The 22,196-nt window shown below is 55.8% G+C and overlaps 1 protein-coding gene across 6 annotated transcripts; it reads right to left on the bottom strand.

The window, feature by feature from the left end:
• Positions 1 to 1,684: 1,684 nt before the first annotated feature.
• Positions 1,685 to 21,703, bottom strand: TLE2 (TLE family member 2, transcriptional corepressor). 6 transcript variants are annotated; one of them, XM_060145615.1, is made up of 21 exons: positions 21,405 to 21,703; positions 21,230 to 21,327; positions 20,782 to 20,845; positions 20,254 to 20,298; positions 17,751 to 17,813; positions 15,502 to 15,655; positions 15,325 to 15,401; positions 14,923 to 15,106; positions 14,563 to 14,582; positions 12,863 to 12,970; positions 12,470 to 12,514; positions 11,740 to 11,889; positions 10,103 to 10,241; positions 9,079 to 9,239; positions 7,946 to 8,022; positions 6,927 to 7,176; positions 6,251 to 6,498; positions 5,974 to 6,121; positions 4,239 to 4,389; positions 3,365 to 3,441; positions 1,685 to 1,976 (listed from the first exon to the last, which is right to left on the bottom strand). In XM_060145615.1, the coding sequence occupies exons 1-21, from the start codon at positions 21,426 to 21,428 to the stop codon at positions 1,869 to 1,871; spliced, it is 2,391 nt and encodes a 796-aa protein (XP_060001598.1). In that variant the 5' UTR covers positions 21,429 to 21,703; the 3' UTR covers positions 1,685 to 1,868. The 6 variants fall into 6 exon arrangements, with proteins under 6 accessions (XP_060001598.1, XP_060001595.1, XP_060001596.1 ...); XM_060145612.1 differs by lacking the exon at positions 15,502 to 15,655 and having other exon boundaries at positions 9,115 to 9,239; positions 15,325 to 15,399; XM_060145613.1 differs by lacking the exon at positions 15,502 to 15,655 and having other exon boundaries at positions 6,984 to 7,176; positions 15,325 to 15,399; positions 21,405 to 21,702.
• Between the last annotated feature and the right edge of the window lie 493 nt (positions 21,704 to 22,196).

The raw sequence follows: 22,196 nt of genomic DNA on the forward strand, positions 1-22,196 counted from the left end.
GGTCGTCTTGTGGAGATTGGGAAGGACTTTTCCAGCCTGGGTCTCTGAGCCTTTTGAGTCCACATTCCCTGAGAATCGGATCAGAGCCACTGACCCTTGCCGTCGGGGGAACTGGACGTAGAGCCCTTCTTTTTTTTTTTTTTCCCTTTGTTTTTGGCCACGCCACGCAGCATGTGGGATCTTAGTTCCCCAACCTGGGATGGAACCCGGGCCACGGCAGTGAAAGCATGAAGTCCTAACCACTGGACCGCAAGGGAGTTGCCTGGAGCCCTTCTTTCTGCTCCACTGAGCTCATCTGATGTCATGGAGAGATGTTTCCCAGCCCTGCCTGCACAGTCCCAGGGATGGGGTCCTCGGTCCTTCACAAGTTACCTGTGTCCCGTTAGATCAGTGCTTCTCACCTGGCGGTGAGTCTAACCCCCAGGGGACACCGGGCCGTGTCTGGGGACAAATGTGGTTTGTCACGACTGGGAGGGCTCCTGGCCTTGAGCGGTCGGGGGCCAGGGATGCTGCTTAACACCCTACAGTGCCTGGGACGGCCCCACAACCAAGAATTACGCAGCCAGTGTCAGCTGTGCCGCTCTGAAATCACCATTTGCTCACCCCATCCTTCTGGGATGAGCAGCGTCCCAGGTGGCGTCAACGGGTCTGGTCTCCCTAACTGGAGAATTATCCTATCTCCATCCCATGCCTTCAGAAACCCCCTGGGCACGACTGTTTCCAGCAGCGACCCTGCCACCTCCCTCCAGAAGTTTCCCAGCAGCAGCCCTACTTTGCCCCCCAGCCCCCTCTAGCCCATGGTCCTCGTGGCAGCCCCTGGGAACTTCCAGAACCCAGCTCTGATGGCTTTGCCACCCCCACCGGCCTCTCCCGAAATCTGGCTCACATTTCCATGGGCTTTCTCTGCTTAAGCCTGATCTGAAGCTGAGGAGGAAACCCCACGCCCCTGCTCTCCTGACTTCCACAACGGCCAAGCTCTTTACCTCTGAGCCTTCGCACATGCTGTTCCCTCTGTTCCCAGCACATCCTTCCGTCACTCTTCCAAATGGCTGTTTCTCCTCCTTTAGCTCTTCTCTTTGCTGTCACCTCCTCTGGGACTGTGACCTCCGCTCAGCACCTGACCGTGGGCTGGGCACCGTGTGCCAGGCTCTTAGGAATTATCACAGAGTCTCAAAGGAAACATGACTGCACCCCAAATACCTTCGTGCTCTACCATATTCCCTAACGCTCTGTACGTGGGCAGGGTCTTGGGGTGCGTCTGTCCCACAGGCTGGCAGTAGAGCACATAGGTGAAGCTTTGGGGCCAAGGATGTAGAAGCAGCCCCCCTGCTACGTTGGCCTCAAAAGCTACACACTGAGGTGGCAAAGCCTCCGCCTGGAGCCCTGAGTGTCTGCTTGGAGTCGAGCCCCACCCGCCACATGGGCATGGGTGAGAGATAAACATCTATCGTTTCAACCAACTGAGATCTGGGGGCTGTTTGTTACGTGGCACAATGGAAGCCACACGGCCCAAGACAACCCCCATTTCCTGTGGTCGACCCCTCAGCATTTCATGCGGAATGAATTCTTTCAATGTCCAGGTGAGGAAAAAGAGGCTGACACAGCTAGCAAGTGGCCTTCCCTCCGGAACCGTGCCCAGAAAGAGCAAAGGTTCCTGGCTCCTCAGCCCAAGACAGAAAGGCGGTTGTGATAAATACATTTATTTCCCCAAAGTCCCCCTGCACATCTGGTCCCACATCCAGCAGGGGAGGACGTAAGGGGGTCAGCCGGAGAGCAGATGAGATTTAGTGCTCAGAGTAGGACTGGAGAGGCGGTCCTGGATGCCTCTCCCTCGGGAGTTGGGCCAGGGGTGCAGGAAGAGTGGTGTCTCAGTAGACCACCTCATACACGGTGGCCTTCTTGTCCCCAGAGCCTGTCACGATGTATTTGTTATTCCCGGAGATGTCACAGCTCAGCACGGAGGATGACTCCTTGGACTGTCGACAGGGAGGGGAAGGGGGAGAGAGAAGGGAGAGTGAGGCACGGCCAAGGCCAGCACGGTCTGGTTCGTGCTCCCGACCACCAGCAAGTTCAGAGCAAAGAGGCAAGGAGACTGCCCACAAGGGTGAATCTGTGGTCCAGGCTGGGCCCAAGATAGGACTCAGGGGAGCCCAGTGTGGGGAGCCTAGCAGGGGGGAGGGAAGGAGAGTGACACATTTTCCAGAGAAAGGTCCTTTGGAGCTGAGCCTCTGGACAGGTCACAATGCTCCTGGGAAGAGCAAGACCTCGGTTCTCTGGAACAGGAGAACTGCCCTTTCCTGGGAAGCTCAGAGAGGGTGTGCACCAAGCATGAGGCCACACAGCACAGCAGAGGGCTGAGCTCACAGCAGGATGACCTACACCAGCGCTCTGCAAACTTTTTCTGTAAAGGGGCCAATAGTAAATTTTTAGGCTTTGACCTGAAAGCTCATTTAAGTCCAAATGCGCTCTGGCCATACGTCCAGAGATCAAATCAGTCTGTGTTACATCATCTCCTTTTTCTTTGACAACCCTTTAAAAAATGTAAAAACCACTCCACATCCAGCAGGATGGCTATAAGAAAGACAACAGAACAAGTGTTGTTGAGGAGGGGGAGAAATCAGAACTCTCACACTCTGCTAGTGGGAACAGAAAATTTGGAAAACGGTCTGGCAGTTTCTCCAAAGATTAAACAATTATCAGCAATTCCACTCCAAGGTATCTGCCCAGGAGAAATGAAAGCATGCATGCACACGAGAACTTGCACATGAATATTCACAGCAGCCAAAAAGTGGAAACAACCCTAGTGTCCATCGACGGGTGATGGATAAACACAATGTGGTCCATCCATACAGTGGAATATTAGCCTTAAAAGGGAAGGCGATTCTGACATCCGCTACAACGTTCATGGACCTTGGGAACATGATGCTCAGCGAGAGAAGCCAGACACAGAAGGATAAATCTTGTGTGATCCCACTCATATGAGTCATCAAATCTATAGAGACAGGAAGTAGACGGTGGGGGCCAGGGGCTGGGGGAGGGGACGGAGAGTCAGTGTTTCATGGGGACAGAGTTTCAGTTTGGGAAGATGGGAAAGTTCTGGGGATGGATGGTGGGGATGGCTGCGCGACAGTGTGAATGTGCTTAATGCCACTGAGCTGTGCGCTTACAAATGGTTAAAATGGCAACTTTTATATACATTTTATCACAATTAAAAACAAAAACAGGCTGTGCACAGATGTGGCCCTCGGGCTGACCGCTCTGCTTTAGTAGCTCGTGGCTGGTGGGGACACTTCCCTGTTCAATCCCCACTGGGTCCCCGGGCACCTGGTGTCCTGCGGGGCTGGGGACCTCAGACACGAAGTACCTGGAAGATGCTGGCTCCGTACGGCGTCCTCCAGGCATTGAGCAGGTTGTCTTTGCCGGTGCTCACGAACCACCGCCCTGGGGGAAGCAGGGCAGGGAGTTCAGGAGGGGGGCAGACTGGAGGAAGCCAGGGCTGGGGGCTGCGGGCAGAGCCGGGGCAGCCTGGTCTGGCCTCTCTTCTCGCTCCCTTTCTCACACCTCTGCCCGTCTCTGGGGGACAGGAGGCCCCTTCGCTGATGCTCGAGCTTCCCCGCCACATTCCAGATACCGAAACCAAGGCCTCAAAGGGCTCCAACTGGCCGTCAAGAAGGGGGAGCCCCAGGAGAACGTTGCCAGATAAAAACAGGGTGCCCAGTTACATCTGAATCCGAGATCAACCACACATCATTTTTAGTACTGGTGGGTCCCATATAGTACATTATCTGTTTGTTCGGGGTTTTTTTTAAGTATATGTAAGTTCCATGAAATACTTGGGATGTATCTATACCAAAAAAAAAAAAAAAAATTTAGTGTAAGTATATCCCATGCAGTATTTGAGATATATCTGCACTAACACATTAGTTGCTTTTTAGTATAAGTATGTCCCACGTATTTGAGGGACATACTTATGCTAATAAATTATGTGTTGTTTAGTGTAAGTATGTCCCACAAAATACTTGGGATCTACTTACTTATGCTAACTAATTCTTTGTCTTTTAGAGTATGTCCCATGCAATACTTAGAATGGGACAAGTAAGGAATGACTGCTGTTTACCTAAGATTCAAATTAAACCAGGGATCCTCTTTTTCTGTCATGGTTTTTTTTGTTGTGGTTGTGTTTTGGCAACCCTGCCCCAGCACCCTGGAGTCCCCACCCCAGACCGGCAGACACACACCACAGGAGGCAAATTTGAGGGAGAGCACACAGCTCTCGTGAAGATGCAGCTGGTATTTCTCGGGCTTTCGGACGTGCAGGATCTCCACGTTGCTGCTCTCCATGCCAACCGCCAGCCAGTCCTGGTTGGGGCAGTGGCCCAGGGAAAAAATCTGGGGGTGAAGAGGGAAGACAGGAGATGAAAAACCCCTTGGGATGTGGGGGGGATGCCCAGAGCTGGGGGGCCAGGGCGGGGAGGGGAGATGTCCAACACTCTCCCGCTGCAGCTCCCGCGTGGAGAAGCAGCTGGCCCTGGGCCTGGAGCACAGCAGGCAACTGTGTGTTGAATCATTAATATTAATCAGAATTACACGGAACCCTGGGGCCTCATATCCATTATCTGCTCTGAACGCACAACAGCTCTGGGAGGGAGGGAGGGAGGGAGGGAGGGGGCGAAGCCAGCAAGGACAGTAGCTCCCCTTTAGCAGATGGTGGAAGGGAAGCTGAGGCCACATCCAGCTCAAGGTCATATAGCAAGTCCATCAAAGACCAGGCCTTCTGACTCCCAACTTGGAACTTTCCCCACTTGCCAACACCAATTTTTACTTTGATTTGAAAGTACGTGGTGGCTACATAAGTCTGTGCCCCATGCCCAGCACCGCACAGAGAGGCATAAGACCCTGACCCATCCTCAGCCTCTCAAAGTCTTACTGACAAATGAGACATGTGTGGAAAGAACCATAAATTCACAGCAAAGCCTGGAGGGTTTCACGTGTTCCTGGACATGTAGAAGTGTTCCTGTATAAAGAAGGGCCCGGTGGGATGGGAGATATTCACCATGGGATCACCAGATACATATGCCACCCATCTAAATTTTGGGGACACGGGATGGACAACTATACCCACCTGCACCCCTGATTTCCCTATCAAAGGAAGCTTCAAGCTAAAGAAAAGGTAAAAAAAGAAAGAGTTCGGGGGCTAGTGCCCACCAGATTTCAAGGAGGGGGCAAACTGGAGATGGGTTTTGAAGGATGTGTAGGAGTTTACCAATGGGAGAAAGGAAAGGAAAGGCATCTCAGCCAGAGAGAACTGTAAGTGGGGAGGTCCAGAGGTATCACATGGCATGGTGCGGGTGACACTAGAGCACAGAGGTCTTAAAGAACAGGCCAAGGAGCTCACAACCTGCCCCTAAGGCAATGGGAGACAGGATCTGGGTCCAGGGTATCTGGAGACCTGTCCTTGACTCTTTGCTCAGCCCTGGGGAGCCCCATGATTCTGTCCAACCCCTTCACCACATCCTTCAATCTGGCCTTCCAGAGCACCCCCAATAGAGACCTCTCTGTGTCCGGCTCCTATCTGTCCCCTGGGGTCAGCAGCTCCCCCACGATGAGTCCTGGTGGGGGGAGGTGGTCAAGAGCTCTCAGTAGGGTCAAGGGGTTGAAGGCTGGCAGGAGAAACCAGCTACACAAGAGACAAAGGAACAGAGGAATGGCTTGGCAAGAACATCTGGGAAGATGATCTGAGGGTCTTAGTAGCCCCACAGCTTGATACAAATCAGCTCCTTTGTGCTTCCCTGTGCTGTCTTTGAAGAATTAAAGAGGAAGGTCTGTGAATTTGTCTCAAGGACAAGAAAGATGGGCACAGAGAGCAGGTAGTTGGTCCTGCCCGGCATCTGGAAGTGGGTGCCTCAGGGGGAGAGGAAGGGAGGCCGGATTCCTGGAGCTTGTGTCCCCCTTCTGCCAGATCCCGTGCGGCACCTGGGAGCTGAAGTCATGCTGCTGCAGCTGGCGGCCCTCCCGCAGGTCCCAGCAGCGCACGGTGTTGTCCAGGCCCCCTGTCCAGAGCCGAGTGCCGTAATCAGAAATGTCGATGCAGCTGGCCCCATCCGTGTGGCCCTGGAATTGCCTGGAGGAAGGAGGGCCCAGGTGTCCATCCTGGAGGAGATGCTGTTCCAGCATCCTCCCAGGCCGCTCCCACAGCACAAAGGGGAGACGGCAGGGGCTTGCCCGAGGTCACAGGGCACCGGCCACCCACCTGACCATGGTCTGGTTCTGCAGGTCCCAGACCACGATGTTGCCGTCACTGCAGCAGGAAAAGCAGACCTTGGCGTCGGGGCTGACGGCCAGGGCGTAGCAGGCGGGCGCCGAGGAGGTCAGCTCCGCCTTGATGCGAGGGGTGGGGGCCGCCAGGTCCCAGATGGACAAGGTGCTGGCCTCACCACCCACTATCAGACTCCGGCCGTCCGGCAGCAGCTTGCAGGAACGAATGTAGTTGTCCCGGTTCTGGGAGGGGAGAGAAGCAAGGGCGTGGGGTAGCACCCTTAGCCATGCCTGCCAGAGCCCAGCTGAAAAAACCACCCCAGTAGGCCTGTAAGCTCTGCCCCTGGTTGGCCTATAAGCGCCACCCTACTGGCGTTAATCTCCAATCCTGTTGGACTGTAAGTTCCACCCTCATTGGCCTATAAATCCTGCCCCTGGTTGGCCCATAAGCTCCACCCCACTGGCCCATAAGCCCCAACCCTGTCGGGCTATAATCTCCACCTGTGGGTGCCCTAAGAGCTCTGCCCCAAACTGGCCAAGAAGCCCCACCCTGGTTGGCCTATAAACTCCACCCATTGGCCTATAGCCCCACCCCTAGGTGGCCTGTAAGGTCCACCCGGTCGGCCTATAAGCCCCGCCCCGCTGGCCTGCAAGCTCCGCCCCGCCCTCACCAGGCAGTCCAGCTGAGCCACTGGCGTCTTGGCGCCCGGCTGGCCCACGTCCCACACCTTCACACAGCCCTTGCCGCCCGTGTACACATGCTGCGTGGTGCCGCTGATGGTGACCGCGCAGACCACCTCGCCGTGCGCCAGCGTGTGCAGCTGCCGCGCGTGCCGCGGGATGCCGGCGCCCACCAGCGCGTCAGAAGGGAAGGGCACCGGCTGCATCTGCCCGTCCGCAGACACATGGAAGGAGTACGCCCTGGACGGGAGGTGGGGCATGACGCACGGGGAGCCGGGACCCTCCCCACCCTCACCCCCCTGCCTGTGCCCCCATGCGTTTAGGGACGGGGCCCCAGGATCAAAGGTCAGCGTGATACTGAAGAGGAAGGGGTCCGGCCGTGGCCTGGTGCATGGTAAGCAAGCACTTAGTGAATCTCCGTGGAACAGAGGATCCAGGAAGATGCCCTGTGAGCTCCAGAGAACGCAGTCCAATAGCAGCCACCAGCCACAGGGCCAGTTAAATGGAAAGAAATTTAAAATTTCAGTTCCTCAGTCGCAGTGACCACATTTCAAGTGCTCAAAAGCCACAGATAGCTGATGGCAATCAGACTGGACAGCTGTAAGTGTAGAACATTCCCGTCACGGCAGAAAGTTTTACTGATCTTGGGGCCGGGTCATTCTCTGGGATGGGGCAGTCCTGTGCATTGTAGTGTGTTGAGTATTATCCCTGGCCCCCCACCCACTAGAGACTAGAAGCACTTGGGTGTGACAACCAAAAATATCACCAGACATCACTAAATGTCCTGAGGTTGGTAGGGGAGGGCAGTAAGGAAGCACAAAATCCACCCCCTGCTGAGAACCACTAGTGTAGGCTTTGCTTGTTACATAACCCTCTCTCCAGAGCGCAACTCCGGGAGCCCCGATTATCTTACAGAAGAGACTTTCGGGAAAGGCAGCAGGGAAGCCCAACACGCACCCCACAATGTAAGCACCTGAGAGGAGGCAGGGAGCCCCACCCTGGTACTCACGGCTTTCCCCCGGGGATGGTGGGCAGGGAGGAAGAGATGGACGACCCTCGGAGATGTGGATGAGACTCAAATGCCATCTGCCAAAACGCCAACGGGGGTGTCATGGGCGGATGACTCAAACCCACAACTGCCCTCTCCCGTGCTCACTTGCCATGTTCCTCTCTGTTTATCAGAGAACACACCCCCCAATTTGTTTATCAGCCCCTCCCCAAGAAAGGGGAGGTGCCCTTTCCTTTACCCATCCTACAGATGGGAAAGTGGAGGCTTTCACATGAGGGAACCCCAAGGTCTCTGGCTGGGGAATCCTACGGCCCCAGAGGTGGAAGGATCCTGATGAATCTTCCGTCCAATGCACAGAACAGGGGTCAGCAAACTCCAGCCCCCTGCTTGTTGTCATAAATAAAGTTTTATTGGCACACAGCCATTCCTGTATATGTTGTCTATGGTGGCTTTTGAGCTATGAAGGCAGAGTTGAGTAGTTGTGATAGGGATCAACTGGTCTGCAAGGCCAAAAATACTTACCATCTGGCCCTTTACAGAAAACACTGCTGACCTCTGTTCTACAACACGCCTTGCAAGTGCCCACCCAGCCTCAGGCCTTGAATAACTCCAATGACAGGCATTTTCTTCCCTCTGGAGGCATCTACACCCACTGCAGGATGGCTCACTCTAGCAAGCATCTGTCCCAGTACTGCCCTCTGGGGCCCACGCACCAGCTCAGGAGTCTCATGCCTCTCCTTCAACTCTTTCCCATGGTACATCACTTCCAGTCCTCTCCCTGGGGTAGTCCTTCCTCTACAATCTACCAGAATCACCAACGTCCCTTAAAAATCAGGGCAAACAACTGTACACCAGGCTGAAGCACACCCTCACATCCCATGGCTGAGGTTCTCTGGTTCTCTTAACGCAACATAATCACAGTTGTTTCTTCCACAGTCACAGGTGCTTATTTGTATTAAGCTTGTGGGGCTACTGAGACCCTCAGATCATCTTCCCACATGCACTTGCCAGGCCAGGACTTTCCTCCCTTTCCCAATTCCCTGGTCTTTGGGTGTGTACCTGGTTTCTCCTCCCAGCCCCCAGCCCCTGGGCCCTGCTCACACCTCCTGGCATCTCCCACCCTGACGACTCACCATGGGGGAGCGTCCATACATCACAGAGCCGCTGACCTGGGGGGACAGGTGGAGGCTGACGTAGGAGCTGGGCACAGAGAGGTCCCCATTAAGGGCGCTGTGGGAGCCCAGGCTGAAGGATGTGGTGAAGGGACTGGACAGGGTCAGGGGACTCCTCAGGGCTGAGAGAGAAGAGACAAAGACAGATCTTCAGACACGTTGGATCCAGATCCTGCCTTCCACTGCCTTGGGGGAGCTCCAGGGCCCTCATGCTCTGGCCCAGCATCCACCATACCCTGTCCTATCTCCAGACATTTACAGCTGCTGTTGCCTCTGGCCAACAAGCCTTTCCTTTTCCTTTTTCAGTTATTGAATTCTTACTCATCCTTCAAAACCCAGACTCAATGTCCAGCAACGTCTCAGGAACATCCTTGAGCCTCCCCACTCCACCCCTTGCCTCCAACCTGGCCCATCTTGGGTCCCTTCCTCCACCCCAGCCCTGATCACACAGAGCTGGGAATTTTGAGGTCTGGGTCTCCTCCCCCACCACCTGGGATCTCCCTGAAGGCAAGTTCCAGGGCTAGTTTCTTTCTGGGACTCCAGAACCAGCTAGTTTCTTTCTGGGACTCCAGAACCAGCCAGAGCCCGGCCATAAGACAGAAAAGAGGAGCACTGTCATCCCCATATTAATGATGGGGAAAGTGAGGCTCAGAGAGGTTGATCACTTGCCCGAGGTCACACAGCTGGTGAGTGTCCAAAGCTGGCCTGAAACCCAAGCCTGTCTAACTCCAAAGCTTGTCTCTCCAGCACTGGGCTGAAGCCCCAGAGCAAGTCACTTCCCCTCTCTGGGCCTCAGTTTCCCATGTCTGGGCCAAGACAATGAAGAAACGGAGGCCCAGAGTGAGGCAGTGTCTATTCTGAGTCATGGAAAGGGCAAGGCAATGCCCCAGCTGGAATCCACACGTCCTGCCTCCCCCACCCCCCACCATTGTTTAGAACTCCCCGGAAAGGAGGCCTGTCCTGGCAGGCACCAGCAGGTGCTCACCAATACTGTCCGTGGAAGGTGCTGGCTTGGCCGCGAGCTGGCGGAGGTGACTGGCGGAGCTGGGCCCAGGGGTGGACGCGTCCTGGGGCGGGGAGGAGTCTGAGGACTTGGAGGCAGGGGTGCCGGCAGGAAGATCGTTCTGGGGGAGAGAGGGCAGCACTGAACACCCCCAGGCACCTGGTGCCTTGCAGCCTAAGGATCTGGGCAGAAGGTGAGTTGGAGGAGGGAGTACACCTGGAGCAGGCCAGGGCTCATGCAGGGACACACACACCAGGGGAGCGGGCCCCACAGCCGACCTCCTGAGCATGGGGCCCGCTCCCCTGGGGTGTGTCCCTGCACGCATCGGAACACCAGGCGGGCGCCTGAGCATCCACCCCATGGGGTGCACACACGTGCGTGCCCACGGGAACCCGGGCAATCTTGGGAGAACTGCGCATGCGGGTGATAAGGTACACAGGGCAACCACAGGGTAAGGGATGCGGTGAACATCCCTACATCTGGGGCATGGTGGGCGCACAGGGATCACGAGAGAAGGCGAGGCACAAAGTTAGAGGCTGGCGTATCCTTCAGGGCCAAGGAACAAACTCTAGGATGGGCTCTCGAAGTAGGAGACCACAGTATGCTCCCAGATGCAAGACCCTCACCCCCTTGCTCCCCACGAGGAGCTCCCCCACTGCTGTCCGTCCCCGTGGGGACCCTGGAGGAGAGAGGAAGCCGGACCTCCTTCATGGAGGAACAAGCTCTGTCTCGGCTTCCAGCCATCGCTTCCTTTGCCTTTCAAGAAACTTCACATCCTCGTCTTGTGTGGGCTGCACCCTATCCTTCCTTTACAAGGTCACACATTTTGTGACAGCCACACTCACACACCCACGACAGGGAGTGGATGGTGCCAACGTGGGGACCAGGGGGGCCTTCTCCATTAGAACAGCGCTGCCCCTCCCCCTCTTTGTCTCCTTGGAGTGGGAGGAGGGCACAAGAGATGCGATGGGAGCCCCAACCTTGGCGGTTGCCATAGCAACCTGCTGGGAGGGGAGGCCTAGAAACCGACACAGTCTCCCTGGTAAGGGCAGGGCAGGGGTCTGGGGAAGATTTGGGGGCAGGGACAAAAGGAGCTGAATTGAGAATGCCTGGGGGAGTGCTTTCAGGTGGTCCATACGGCTGGCATTAAACACCAGGAGGCCCAAGGAGAGAGCTGTTCTGATATGAATCATCTTTTCTTGCAGGGACCACATCTCAGGTTGGGGCTGGTGTGTTCCCAAGGCCTTAACACCCCCAGGGCTGGAATCAGCCTGGCCAAGCCAGCAATTCTATAGTTTCACTGTGTTTATTTTCACCAGATTTCCTATTTATTGCAAGAGATACTTGGTTTCCACATAAGATGGTGAGCTACCTTTTAATATTATTTACAAAGTTGCCTTTTCAGATTTACTGAGGTTCCACAGAGTGAGTCCACTTAGGAAAAATTACTGGACTAATGTAGAGGTGCTTTTTAGGAAGGCAGCAAAATAATCACTAAGGAAATCCTGGACCACAACAGCCTGTTTCATTTCTCATCACTCCACATCTAATGTGGTAGAATCTGTTTCCAGGTCCCCAGGATGAATAAAATGAGTTTCAAGGCTTCCCCTACTCCTTACCAAGACGAGCTCCTTGGTTCTGGGGAGCGGTGAGCCAAGGCTGGAGGCCAAGGAGGCTGGACTGTCCACCAGGTCCCGACGGGCAGGGATGCAGATGGGTGCCTTCCCACATGGGGTGGTTGCTGGGCTGGGGGGCTCGGAGGGTTGGTCCTGGGTTGGAGGAGGTGATGATGAGTGGGGGGGGCGGGGTAAAGTGGCAGGGGAAGGAGACGCCCTCTCTATACCCTGCTTGTGTCCTACCCCAACCTCTAGACTGGGCACCTAGGACCCACCTTGGGAGGATTATGAAACCTCCCTGAGCCTCAGTGGACTCATCCGTAAAATGGGTTAAATGACATAAGCACACATAGCAAGGACTATATACGGGCTTGGTTTTGTTTTCCCCCATTGAACGGATGGGGAAAAGTGAGGCCGGGGAAGGGGGTGTCACTCTCCCAAAGTGACACGGTGAGCCAGGGCTTGAAGCCGCTTCCGTTGCCCACATCCAGGGTTCTCTGGGTCTCAGTTTCCCCACCTGTGCTATGGAGAGGAGGTCAGCCTGGGGTGCCCCAGTTTCTCCTACTTCCCCTGGCCCCATGCCCTCCCCATCCCAGCCATCCCATAGAGAGGGGAACACCAGGACACCCATTCCCTCTGGGCCCCCCAAATCCCCGGATAACCCACTGCCTGCTCTGTGCCCAGACCTCCTAGTCCTGAGGTCAGAGTGGGAGGAGGCTGGACCCCGACTCACCTCGTCCACCACCAGGTTGTAATCGCTCTTGTCCTCATCACTCTCCTGGGGGGACAGGGGGGAGAGAGCTCACCCTGGCCATGCTCCTGCCTCCACGCCCCCTTACCTCTCTTCAGGAGGGTTTGACTGGGATTCTGTGGTTTGGTTCATTTGCTCAAGTACAAGGGAGGCCGGGGGGAGGGGGGAATCCTTCAATGGAGGAGATGGAGCTGAGTGCCCAGGAGGTGCTGTGTGGCCTCACTTTACTCCTCTGTGCAGTGGGGGAAGAGCCAGAGACCAGGAGGCATCCTTACCTCCTTCCCAGCTCTCGACCCACAGGGGCAATCAATCTCTCAGGCTGGTCCGCCTCCCACACTGTCTGCCCACCCCAGTCCATGTGTGCCCCCCACTCACATAAGGTCCCGACAGATCCTTCTCCTCCGCTCTCTGCTTCCCATTGCCACCCGGGCCGCTGGGTCGCTCCTCTTCCGCCACACTCTCTGGGGGTGAGGGGGATGCACTCTGCAGAGACACAGGGCCCCAGACTGCGTCCTGGTCCAGCCAAAACCAAGGATCCCCATCACTGTTACTAGGATCTGTGCCTCAAGCTTCCCATCTGGGAAAAGGGACCTTCCGAGGGCAGACTCAGTGGGGTCATGACAACCACAAATGTCCCCAGACATCGCCCAGGGTCCCCTGGGGGGGGCACTAATGTGAACTGAGATGAGCTCTAAGTGCAAAATGCATTCGGATCTTGGAGGCATAATACAATAAAAAGAACGGAAAAGATCCCATTAAAACTGTTTTATGTTGGGAGTTTGGGTTTTGTGGGGGGCATGAGCCAACCTTGCAGGTCTCCTTACATGACCCTGCAATAAACCTTTCTCTGCTCCAAAAAAAAAACCCAAAAAACAAAAAAACAGACTGTTTTATGTGGATTACAGGTTGAAATATTTTAGATGCATTGTGTTAAATAAAATTTACTATTGAAATTCATTTCACCTCATTAACTTTTTTTTTTTTTTTTTTTTTTTTGCGCGGTATGCAGGCCTCTCACTGTTGTGGCCTCTCCCGTTGCGGAGCACAGGCTCCGGACGCGCAGGCTCAGCGGCCATGGCTCACGGGCCCAGCCGCTCCGCGGCATGTGGGATCTTCGCGGACCGGGGCACGAACCCATGTCCCCTGCATCGGCAGGCGGACTCTCAACCACTGCGCCACCAGGGAAGCCCAAACTTTTTTAATGTGCCTACTAGAAAATTTACAGTGATGTTTACACAAAGCTAAACGTGTGACTGAAACTGCATAAACACACACACACACACACACACACACACACACACACACACACGAGTGCATGTAAAACCGTGAAGTGGGAATAAGCCCTGTGGGTTGCACCCATGTCTGTTTCCTGGCTTTGATATGGTATTTTAGTTTTGCAAGATGTTATCATTGGGTGAGGGGTGCATGGGACCTCCTTGTACATTTCTTTGCAACCTCCTGGGCATCTGTAATGATTTCAAAATTAAACAAGTTTAGGGCTTCCCTAGTGGCACAGTGGTTGAGAGTCCGCCACCGATGCAGGGGACACAGGTTCATGACCCGGTCCGGGAAGATCCCACATGCCGCGGAGCGGCTGGGCCCGTGAGCCATGGCCGCTGGGCCTGCGCGTCCGGAGCCTGTGCTCTGCAACGGGAGAGGCCACAGCAGTGACAGGCCCACGTACCGCAAAAAAAAAAAAAAAAAAAAAAAATTAAACAAGTTTAAAAAAATTACCTACGGGGCTCACATGATATTTCTATTGGTCAGCACTCTTGTAAATGATAAAATGGAGTGGATGAGGGATAAATTAATGATGGAGGGATGGATGGAATGCTACCCGAGCATGCATTCATTTATTCAATTGCAAAAACTCGCTAGAGATGGAAAATTTAAAATAAATAAAACTCTAGTCTTACGGGCATCCCCCCCACCAAAAAAAATGGCTACACAGTGTGAAAGCAGGATGCGGTCTCCTTCTGAGGCCCCTATCAGCTCAGAACAAGCAGCTTCAGCCACATGTGAAGACAAAGCAAATGTGAGATAAGAGGGCAAATCCCCCATGCCCCTCAACTTACCCTGCTCGGGGCTCTCTCCACTGACAGGCGGGGGCGTGGTGAAGAGAGAGAAGGAAAAAGAATGAGGTGTTTGTGCCACCGTGCCAGAGCGCAGAGCCCTCCACAGTGTGCAGAGCGCCCTTCCCAGCTCAGAACCCCCTTCTCCTTCCAACACCCTTGCAAGGGGTGGACAATCCCTTCCCCGCACCATTCAGATAGACGCTCAGAGAGGGACAGAACTTGCCCAAGGACACACAGCCCACTGGGAACAGAGCTGAACCCGCGACCCTGCAGCCCCTTTGGTGAGTTTGATGGTCCAGCTATCCTCTCCATGGGCCCCTGCGGGCCCCCAGCCCGCAGCATCTGGTGATGTCCACTCACCTCTGGACCCCTCGGCCTCCACGCCTGTCCGGTCCTCCTTGGCAACCGCGGCCAGCTGAGCCTGGGCGGCCAGGGCTCCCGACAGGGCCAGCAGCCCCGTAGCACTGCCGCCCACCAGCCCAGCCGGGCGAGGGGTGAGGGGCACAGGGGGGGCGTGGTGCGACAGTGGCTGGAGCTGCTGCTGCTGGAGAGGAGGGGGGTGGGCCAGGGGCGGGCGGGGGCGGGGCCCCGGCCGTGCCCTACCACCCCCTACAAGAGGCTATGGAGAGAGAGCCGGGACAGGCAGGGTCCAGGCAGAAGGGGCACCCTTGAGGTCTCCAGGGCGGCCAGAACCCAGGCCAGCTGCCCACCCGGCACCCCCAGCTTCACCACCCACGGCGGGGCGGGGGCCGGAAGACTCACGCCGATGAGGCTGTTCAGCTCCCCCACGGTCACCTGCTTGGCCCGCTCCACGGCCTGCAGGACCTGCTGTTGGTGCTGGGGGTGGGTGGGGGGAGGGCGCTCAGGAGAGCCCCCCCATCTGCTCGGCAACCCCACCTCCCAGGCCATGCCCTCCGGGGCCCCTCTTCTTCTCTCACTTTTTTTTTTTTGGCGTCGGGATCTTAGTTCCCTGACCAGGGATCGAACCCGTGCCCCCTGCCATGGGAGCGTGGAGTCCTAACCACTGGACCGCCAGGGAAGTCCCTTTTCTCGCTTGCTCTTTGTAGTTTCTTTCTCTCCCTCTCTCCCTTTCCTTTCAAAATCATGAAACAGACAGACAAAGAAACAAAGCATTTAAGTGCAGTTCAAACTAATAATTAGAAATCGGGGTTTATATATCAGGGTCCCTCCCTCGGCACTGCTTACATGGGGGCCGGGTCACCCTCTGTGGGCGTTCGTCCCAGGCACTGTGGGGTGTGGAGCAGCATCCTCAGCCCCCCACTCACTCGATGCCAGGAGCACCCCCAGGGGTGATGACCACAAATGTCCCCAACATCACCCAGTGTCCCCTGGGGGCAGAGTCACCCCCAGTAAAGAACCACTGTACAAATCAGTACCCGAGTACCAACCACCCAGGTCACAAAATACAAACTGGCAGCCTGTAGAGGCCCCGTACACCCCACCCTCATCCCACCCTCCTTCCTTCCTCTCCCCACCTTCCTGCAGTGATAAAATGTCCTCAGTCTGCACTGTTGGATACGGAAGCCACATGTGGCCATGGGCACTTGATATGTGGCTGGTGCAACTGGGAACGGGATGCCTCCTTTAATTTAATTTAATAGAAATTTACATGTAAATTTAATGTAATACATTTTAAAAGAAATATAAATTAATACAAATGTAAATGGCCACACATGGCTGGTTGCTCCTGTGTGTGCTCTAAGGCCACTTGTGCACCTGCAACTACCCAGGATGGGGATTTGGGCTGCGTGACACCACTAAGGAGATGTCAGGATGCTAACCAGGCGCTCCTGTACAGGTCATGCCTGTCAGAGTGTGTCCAGGCCATGGATTAGTACATTTTGACTGTAAAGGGCCAGAGAGTCAATATTTTCAGTTTTGCAGGCCAGAGGGTCTCTATGGAAACTCCACAACTCTGCCATTTTATGCGGAAAGCTGCCATAGACAATAAGGCCATGAGTGGGCATGGCTGTGTGCCAATAAAACTTTATTTACAAAACAAGTGAAGGGCCAGTAACTTGGCCCTCGGGCTGTACTTTGCTGACTCCTAGTCTAGAAGCATGGAATTTGCTGGGGCACCCATGTGTCTTAATTCACTCCTTCCTAAAGTCTTTTTACCCTGTTTCCTGTGGTTTTGGCCTTTCTCACTCCGGGCCACCTTGTCCCCATCCTGGGCTTTCAGACACCATCTCTAAGTCTGAGACCAGAGAGAATCTCACTCCATCCCAAGAGCCCAGAAACCTCAGATTCAATGAGGTCCAAACCAAGAGGAGAACCTTTCCCTTTTTTGGTCCCCAACACAGTGAGGGCCCCCCTGTATCCACCCTGTGTCAGAATCCATCCTCTTGTCTCTCTGGAGACAGGATACTCCAGATGGAAGCAGGAACAGGGGATGCAAAGGTCCTGAATAACTTGGGGCATTCGCACAAGGGCTAACTTTATTTTTTTAAGTTTCAATGAAGTGCTCATCCTCTATAGTTTTATCTGCCCTGTTCCACCTTTTTGTACTATTGTGGTTACAAATACGTAAGAGTTACCCTTTTAACCATCTTCAAGTGCACAGCTCTGTGGCATTAAGTACATTCACACTGTCCTGCGACCAGCCCCACCATCCATCTCCAGAACTTTCTCATCTTCCCAAAAGGAAACTCTGTCCCCAGGAAACATTGACTCCCAACCCCCCTCCCCCAGCCCCTGGCCCCCACCATCTACTTCCTGTCTCTATGGATGTGATGACTCTAGGCACCTCCCATGAGTGGAATCAGACAGTATTTGTCCTTTTGTGACTGGCTGATTTCACTCAACATAATGTAAGGACAAAGTGCTAAGGACTAATTTTTATTGGATATTTACTAAGCACCCAGCATCATCTTCACCACCTTGTATGTATCAACTGCTCTAAATTTCATGACAGAGGCACAGAGAGGGCAAGCCACTAGCCCAAGGCCACACAGCCAGGACTTGGACCGAGGCAGCCTGGCTGTAGGCTTGAGCCCCCCCTCCTCCCCCTCAGCCAACACCCCCCCTCCATCCCTAAGGCCCCAGCCCAGCCAGTGCCCAGGGCCCCAGGCCACCCAGCAGAACCAGTGCCTGTGGCATCCAGCCAGACCCCCTCCCCCACCCTTCTTCCAGCTCCGCTCCCCATCCCCCCCACCAAGCCCACTCACCTCCTGCGTCAGGAAGGGGATAATCTGAGCACAGATACCACTGAGGCGCTTCACAATCTCAGCCTGGCAGGAAGCAATGGGGAGGAGGCTTGGAGGGGAGGCTGTCAATCCAGAACCTCCACTCCAGGGCATAACAAGCCTTTGCAAAGCTTGGGGTGAGGGGCTTGTCACCCGCAGCTGCAAGTGTAGGGCACGGGCTCCGGGACAGACTGAGAGCCTGGCGAGGACACCGTCCACCTGATGTCCAGGGCAGCCTTGAGCCGGAAGACAGGACAGACAGATCCACCACCCGCCAGACCCACTCAACAGAGATTTCCAGAAAGCAGCTGCGCAGCCACCCAGCGCAGACTGTGACCCCGAGAAGCTTTGAGTTTGAGCCCTGGCTGGGCCCAGGTCTCTCTCGGGCATGGCCCCTCTCTGGGTCGTGCCTGTGCCCAGGGGCTGTAGTCAGGGGCGATCCCAGAGCACCACACTCAGGGGTGTGATGCTGTGATATAAGAAATATACATTTGGGGGAAAAGAATTTGAAAAAGAATAGATACATGCATATTGTATAACTGAATCACTTTGTGGTACACCTGAAATGAACACAACATTGTTAATCAACTATAGTCCAACATAAAATAAAAAGTTAAAAAAAAAAGAAAGAAATATACATTTGGTCTTTGCCTCAGTTCGTGGCACAGAGCTCCTAAACCCCTAGAGATTTCTGAGTATTAGAGGCAAGAGGAGCATCTTCTGTTATTCACAATAAGCCCGTTTCACCTGCACGTGAGTTTATTAAGAGGGATGGAACTTTCAATCCCACCCCCAACTCCGACCTCCGGGGAGTCAAGAGGAGCTGGAGATTGAGTCAATCACCAGTGGCCAGTGGTGAAATCAATCGTGCCTAGGTAATGAAGCCTCCCTAAAAACCCCTAACTGAAGTGGTTTCCAGAGCTTCTGGTGGGTGGACACATGGAGGTGCAGGGAGGGGGCGCCCGGAGCGGGCACGGAAGCTCCATGCCCTTCTCCATACCTTGCCCTGTGTATCCCTTCCATCTGGCTGTTCCTGAGTTATATCCTTTATCATGAAAGGGTGATAGTAAGAGCTTTCCCAAGTTCTGTGAGCCATTATAGCAAATTATCAGACCAAGGAGTGGGTCGCGGGAACCTTGATGTATAGCTGGTGGGTCAGAAGCCCAGGAGGTCTGGACTTGCGATAGGCATCTGAAGTGGGGGCAGTCCTGGGGAGCTGATCCCTGAACCTGTGGGGTCTACACTGACTCTGGATAGTGTGTTAGGATTGAGCAGAAGTGTAGGACACCCAGCTGGTGTCAGAGCTGGAGAACTCGGTGTGGCAAAAGCGAAATATTTGGTGTCAGAGGATAGAGATAGGATACGAAGAGTGTGGGTTTACTTGTAGGTTTCACCTGGGACCGGGGCTGGGCCGGGGACGCCCACAGAGGCTGAGCAGAGGGGAAGCATGTGGGTGGGTGGGTAAGGGGGTGTTTTGTCAGCCTGTGCTTTGCCTTTGCCTCAGTTACAGGAGTGCTGGGTGCTGTGTGTATCTGGGTGAGGTTTGTGTCTTCCATCTGCTACCAGGAGGGTGGAACGAAGGCTCCTGGGGCCGGTACCCTACCCCTTATCCTCCATCCTATAAGAGGATCTATCTCATGCACCCATGGGACCACACCACGCTCCAGGCATACAAGCCCCCCGCCACCTACACCAGACGCAACAGAGCCCCCAGAGACCCAGAAAAGCACGCCAAGGCAGGTGCCCCCAGGCACTCCCAGTGTACCCCTACTTCTTCCCACCCACCAGAAAGACCCTAGGTTCTGCCCATTTATTCTAATATTTGGATGGACAAAATCCAAGATTCCTTCAACCTCAGGATCTTGGGGTCCCTTTCATCTCCTTAGAAAACATCAGGGTGCATGGGTGGTAGAATCCTCGCCTGCCCTTAGAAACCATCAGAAAATCTTGAGCTCAGGATCTGGGGGTTAATCTTGAGCAACTGAAGTCAATTGCAGAACCTTCAGGTCTAATTCAGAACCTTGAGATCACACTCAGAAACTGAGGACAATCTCAGAACCTCAGATCATTAGGGTTAATCTCAGAACATTCAAAACAGCGACAGAACCTTGGGGTCCATCTCAGACTCTCAGGATCCATCTCCAAATGTCAGACATGCTGATCTGAAAGGGACCTCTAAGGCTGTCCGTTTGTCCCCCTCCTGGGACAGAAGGCCCGCCCCAGCCTGGCTGACCTGGCTGCTGGCTTCTGCTATGAGCCTTCCTTGACAGGGATGCCTGGCCCCTGTCCACTGCCCGACTCTCTCGTAGACAAGGTCTCCAGAAGTTCATTTTCCTTTCATGAGGCTGAAATCTGGCCCCCTGATCCCAGAGATTTCAGGATAAGACCTCTGTTCCCTGGAGCAGAGGGAGCGACGGGTCCCTCTCACAACTTCCATCCCCACCCCCCCCGCCACTGGACACCCTTACCCCCAACACACAGTTACCTGCTTATGCATTTCAATGTTGAGCCCGTAGGACATTTCATAGTACTGCAAAGGAAAAGCTGTCTGGCAATGTCCACCGTGCCCATGGATGTCCAGCTGCTCTGGGTGACGCTGGGTCTTCCAACAGCCCCCAGACTGGGGGGGATCACAGCAGGACCCAGAGCCTCCCAGCTCCTTGGGGGCCCAGAGGGGGAGCCCAGAGAAGAAAGCAGGAACCCCCTTCATTCTCCCCACGGGAGTGGGGGAGGGGGGCAGTACCCAGATACCCTAGCCCCTCAGAGATGCTCATGAGGAAAGTGGGCATCCTTGCCTTATTGTTCTTAAGAGCTGGGAGGGCCCTGGGAGACAGCCTGGAATCCCAAGCTGCCCACTTTACAGATGAGGGAAAATGAGGCTTAGAGCAGGCCGGGGACTTGCCCCAGAGTGGTACTGGAGTCGGGATTCACACCCCACGTGTTTTCACTCACAGCCAAGCTCTCTTCCCCACTCTCCCCCACCCCCCCGCCCCGTTTTGACAACCCGCCTTACCATGACATAATGTCGCTGCATTTCTGTCTTCTCACTGGCCAACTTCTCACACTCCAGCTTGAGGCTGGAAAGGAGACGGGGCATCGGGATCCCACTCTCCCTGCCCCCGCAGCAGGGACACCCACGGACCCCTTCTGGGCCAGTTTCCAAAGCGATGGGATTGGCTCTCCCCCGCCCCACTTCCTCACACACACACCCCCACCTCCCGCCCCCAGGCCCACCCCATCCCTTCCCAGGCTCAAAATGTCCCAGCACTGGACCATCCGTCCTCCTCACCTGCGATTCTACCTGGAAGCCCTCCCTCCCCACGCCCCTGGGGCCCCTCCCTCCCCCCTGCACGCTGGAGGCCCCGCCCCTTCGCCCCAGCGGGCCCCGCCCTTCGCCCCCAGGTGAGCCCCCGGGTGAGATCCCGGGGCCCCTGGGGCGGGACGCCCCCGCCCCCCCTCACCTGTGGTACTGAGCCTGAAGAAACTGGAATTCTTCTTTGATGCGGTCGCAGATCTCCAAGATTGAGAACTTGAAGGGCTGGCCGGACTGAAGCGGGGTCTGGGGGTGGGAAGCCGAGGTCTGAGTTCCCGGACGCGCGACCCTCCCTACCCCCCGCAGCCCGGCCCCCCACTCACCGGGTGCCTTCCCTGGGGGTACATCCTGTCGATTCGAGAGGCCCCCCCTCCCACGCCGCCTGAGCTTGACGATATGGGGACGGGGGCGGAGAGGCGGCGGCGGCGGGATGGGAGAGAGGCTGGGGTGGGGGGCTGCCCGAGAAAGAAGGGGGCAGCGGCGTGGGGCAGGGGACCCCGGAGTCCCCCGCCCCCCGAGCGAGCGCGCGGGGTCGCGGGGACCGAGGGGCGCCGAGGCCCCTGCCGGGCTGGGGGCGCGAGGCCGGCGCAGAAGGTCGGGCGAGCAGCGGCCGGTTTCAGAGGCGCGGGCGACGGGCCCCGCGCAGAGCCGCCTCCCTCCGGCGGGGCTCGGCCGGGAGCCGCGGGCAGAACCGCCTTAAGGTGGCGCCGCCGCCCCCCGGCCCACCCACCCCGTGCACCCCCGCGACCGCGGCCGCGGCCTTGGGGCCAACCCCTCCCTTCCACCAGGGACGAGCGGGGAAACTGAGGCTCGCGTCCAGCCCCGCAAACGTCGCCCCCTCGCCCTCCCTGAGGGCCCATGAGAGAAAAGCGCAATAAATACCTAGTGGCCCACTGTGGGAGTAGCTTGGCGGGGAGGGGGGCAGTTGGGGGCCAGAAATGGCCTTTCTGAGGAAGTGGGCTAAGACAAGTGTCGGGAGGAAGCAGCCTGCCGAGTGCTGGCTGGGAAACCTGCCTGCACAGAAAGGGACCAGGTGAGGGATGGGGCTGGGGGGCAGAGGTAGGCCCTCGCCTTTTCCTGGCCTCAGTATTCGCATCTGTAAAATGGCAGAGGCA

Source organism: Lagenorhynchus albirostris, chromosome 3, assembly GCF_949774975.1.
Source record: "Lagenorhynchus albirostris chromosome 3, mLagAlb1.1, whole genome shotgun sequence".
Taxonomy (NCBI): Eukaryota; Metazoa; Chordata; class Mammalia; order Artiodactyla; family Delphinidae; genus Lagenorhynchus; species Lagenorhynchus albirostris.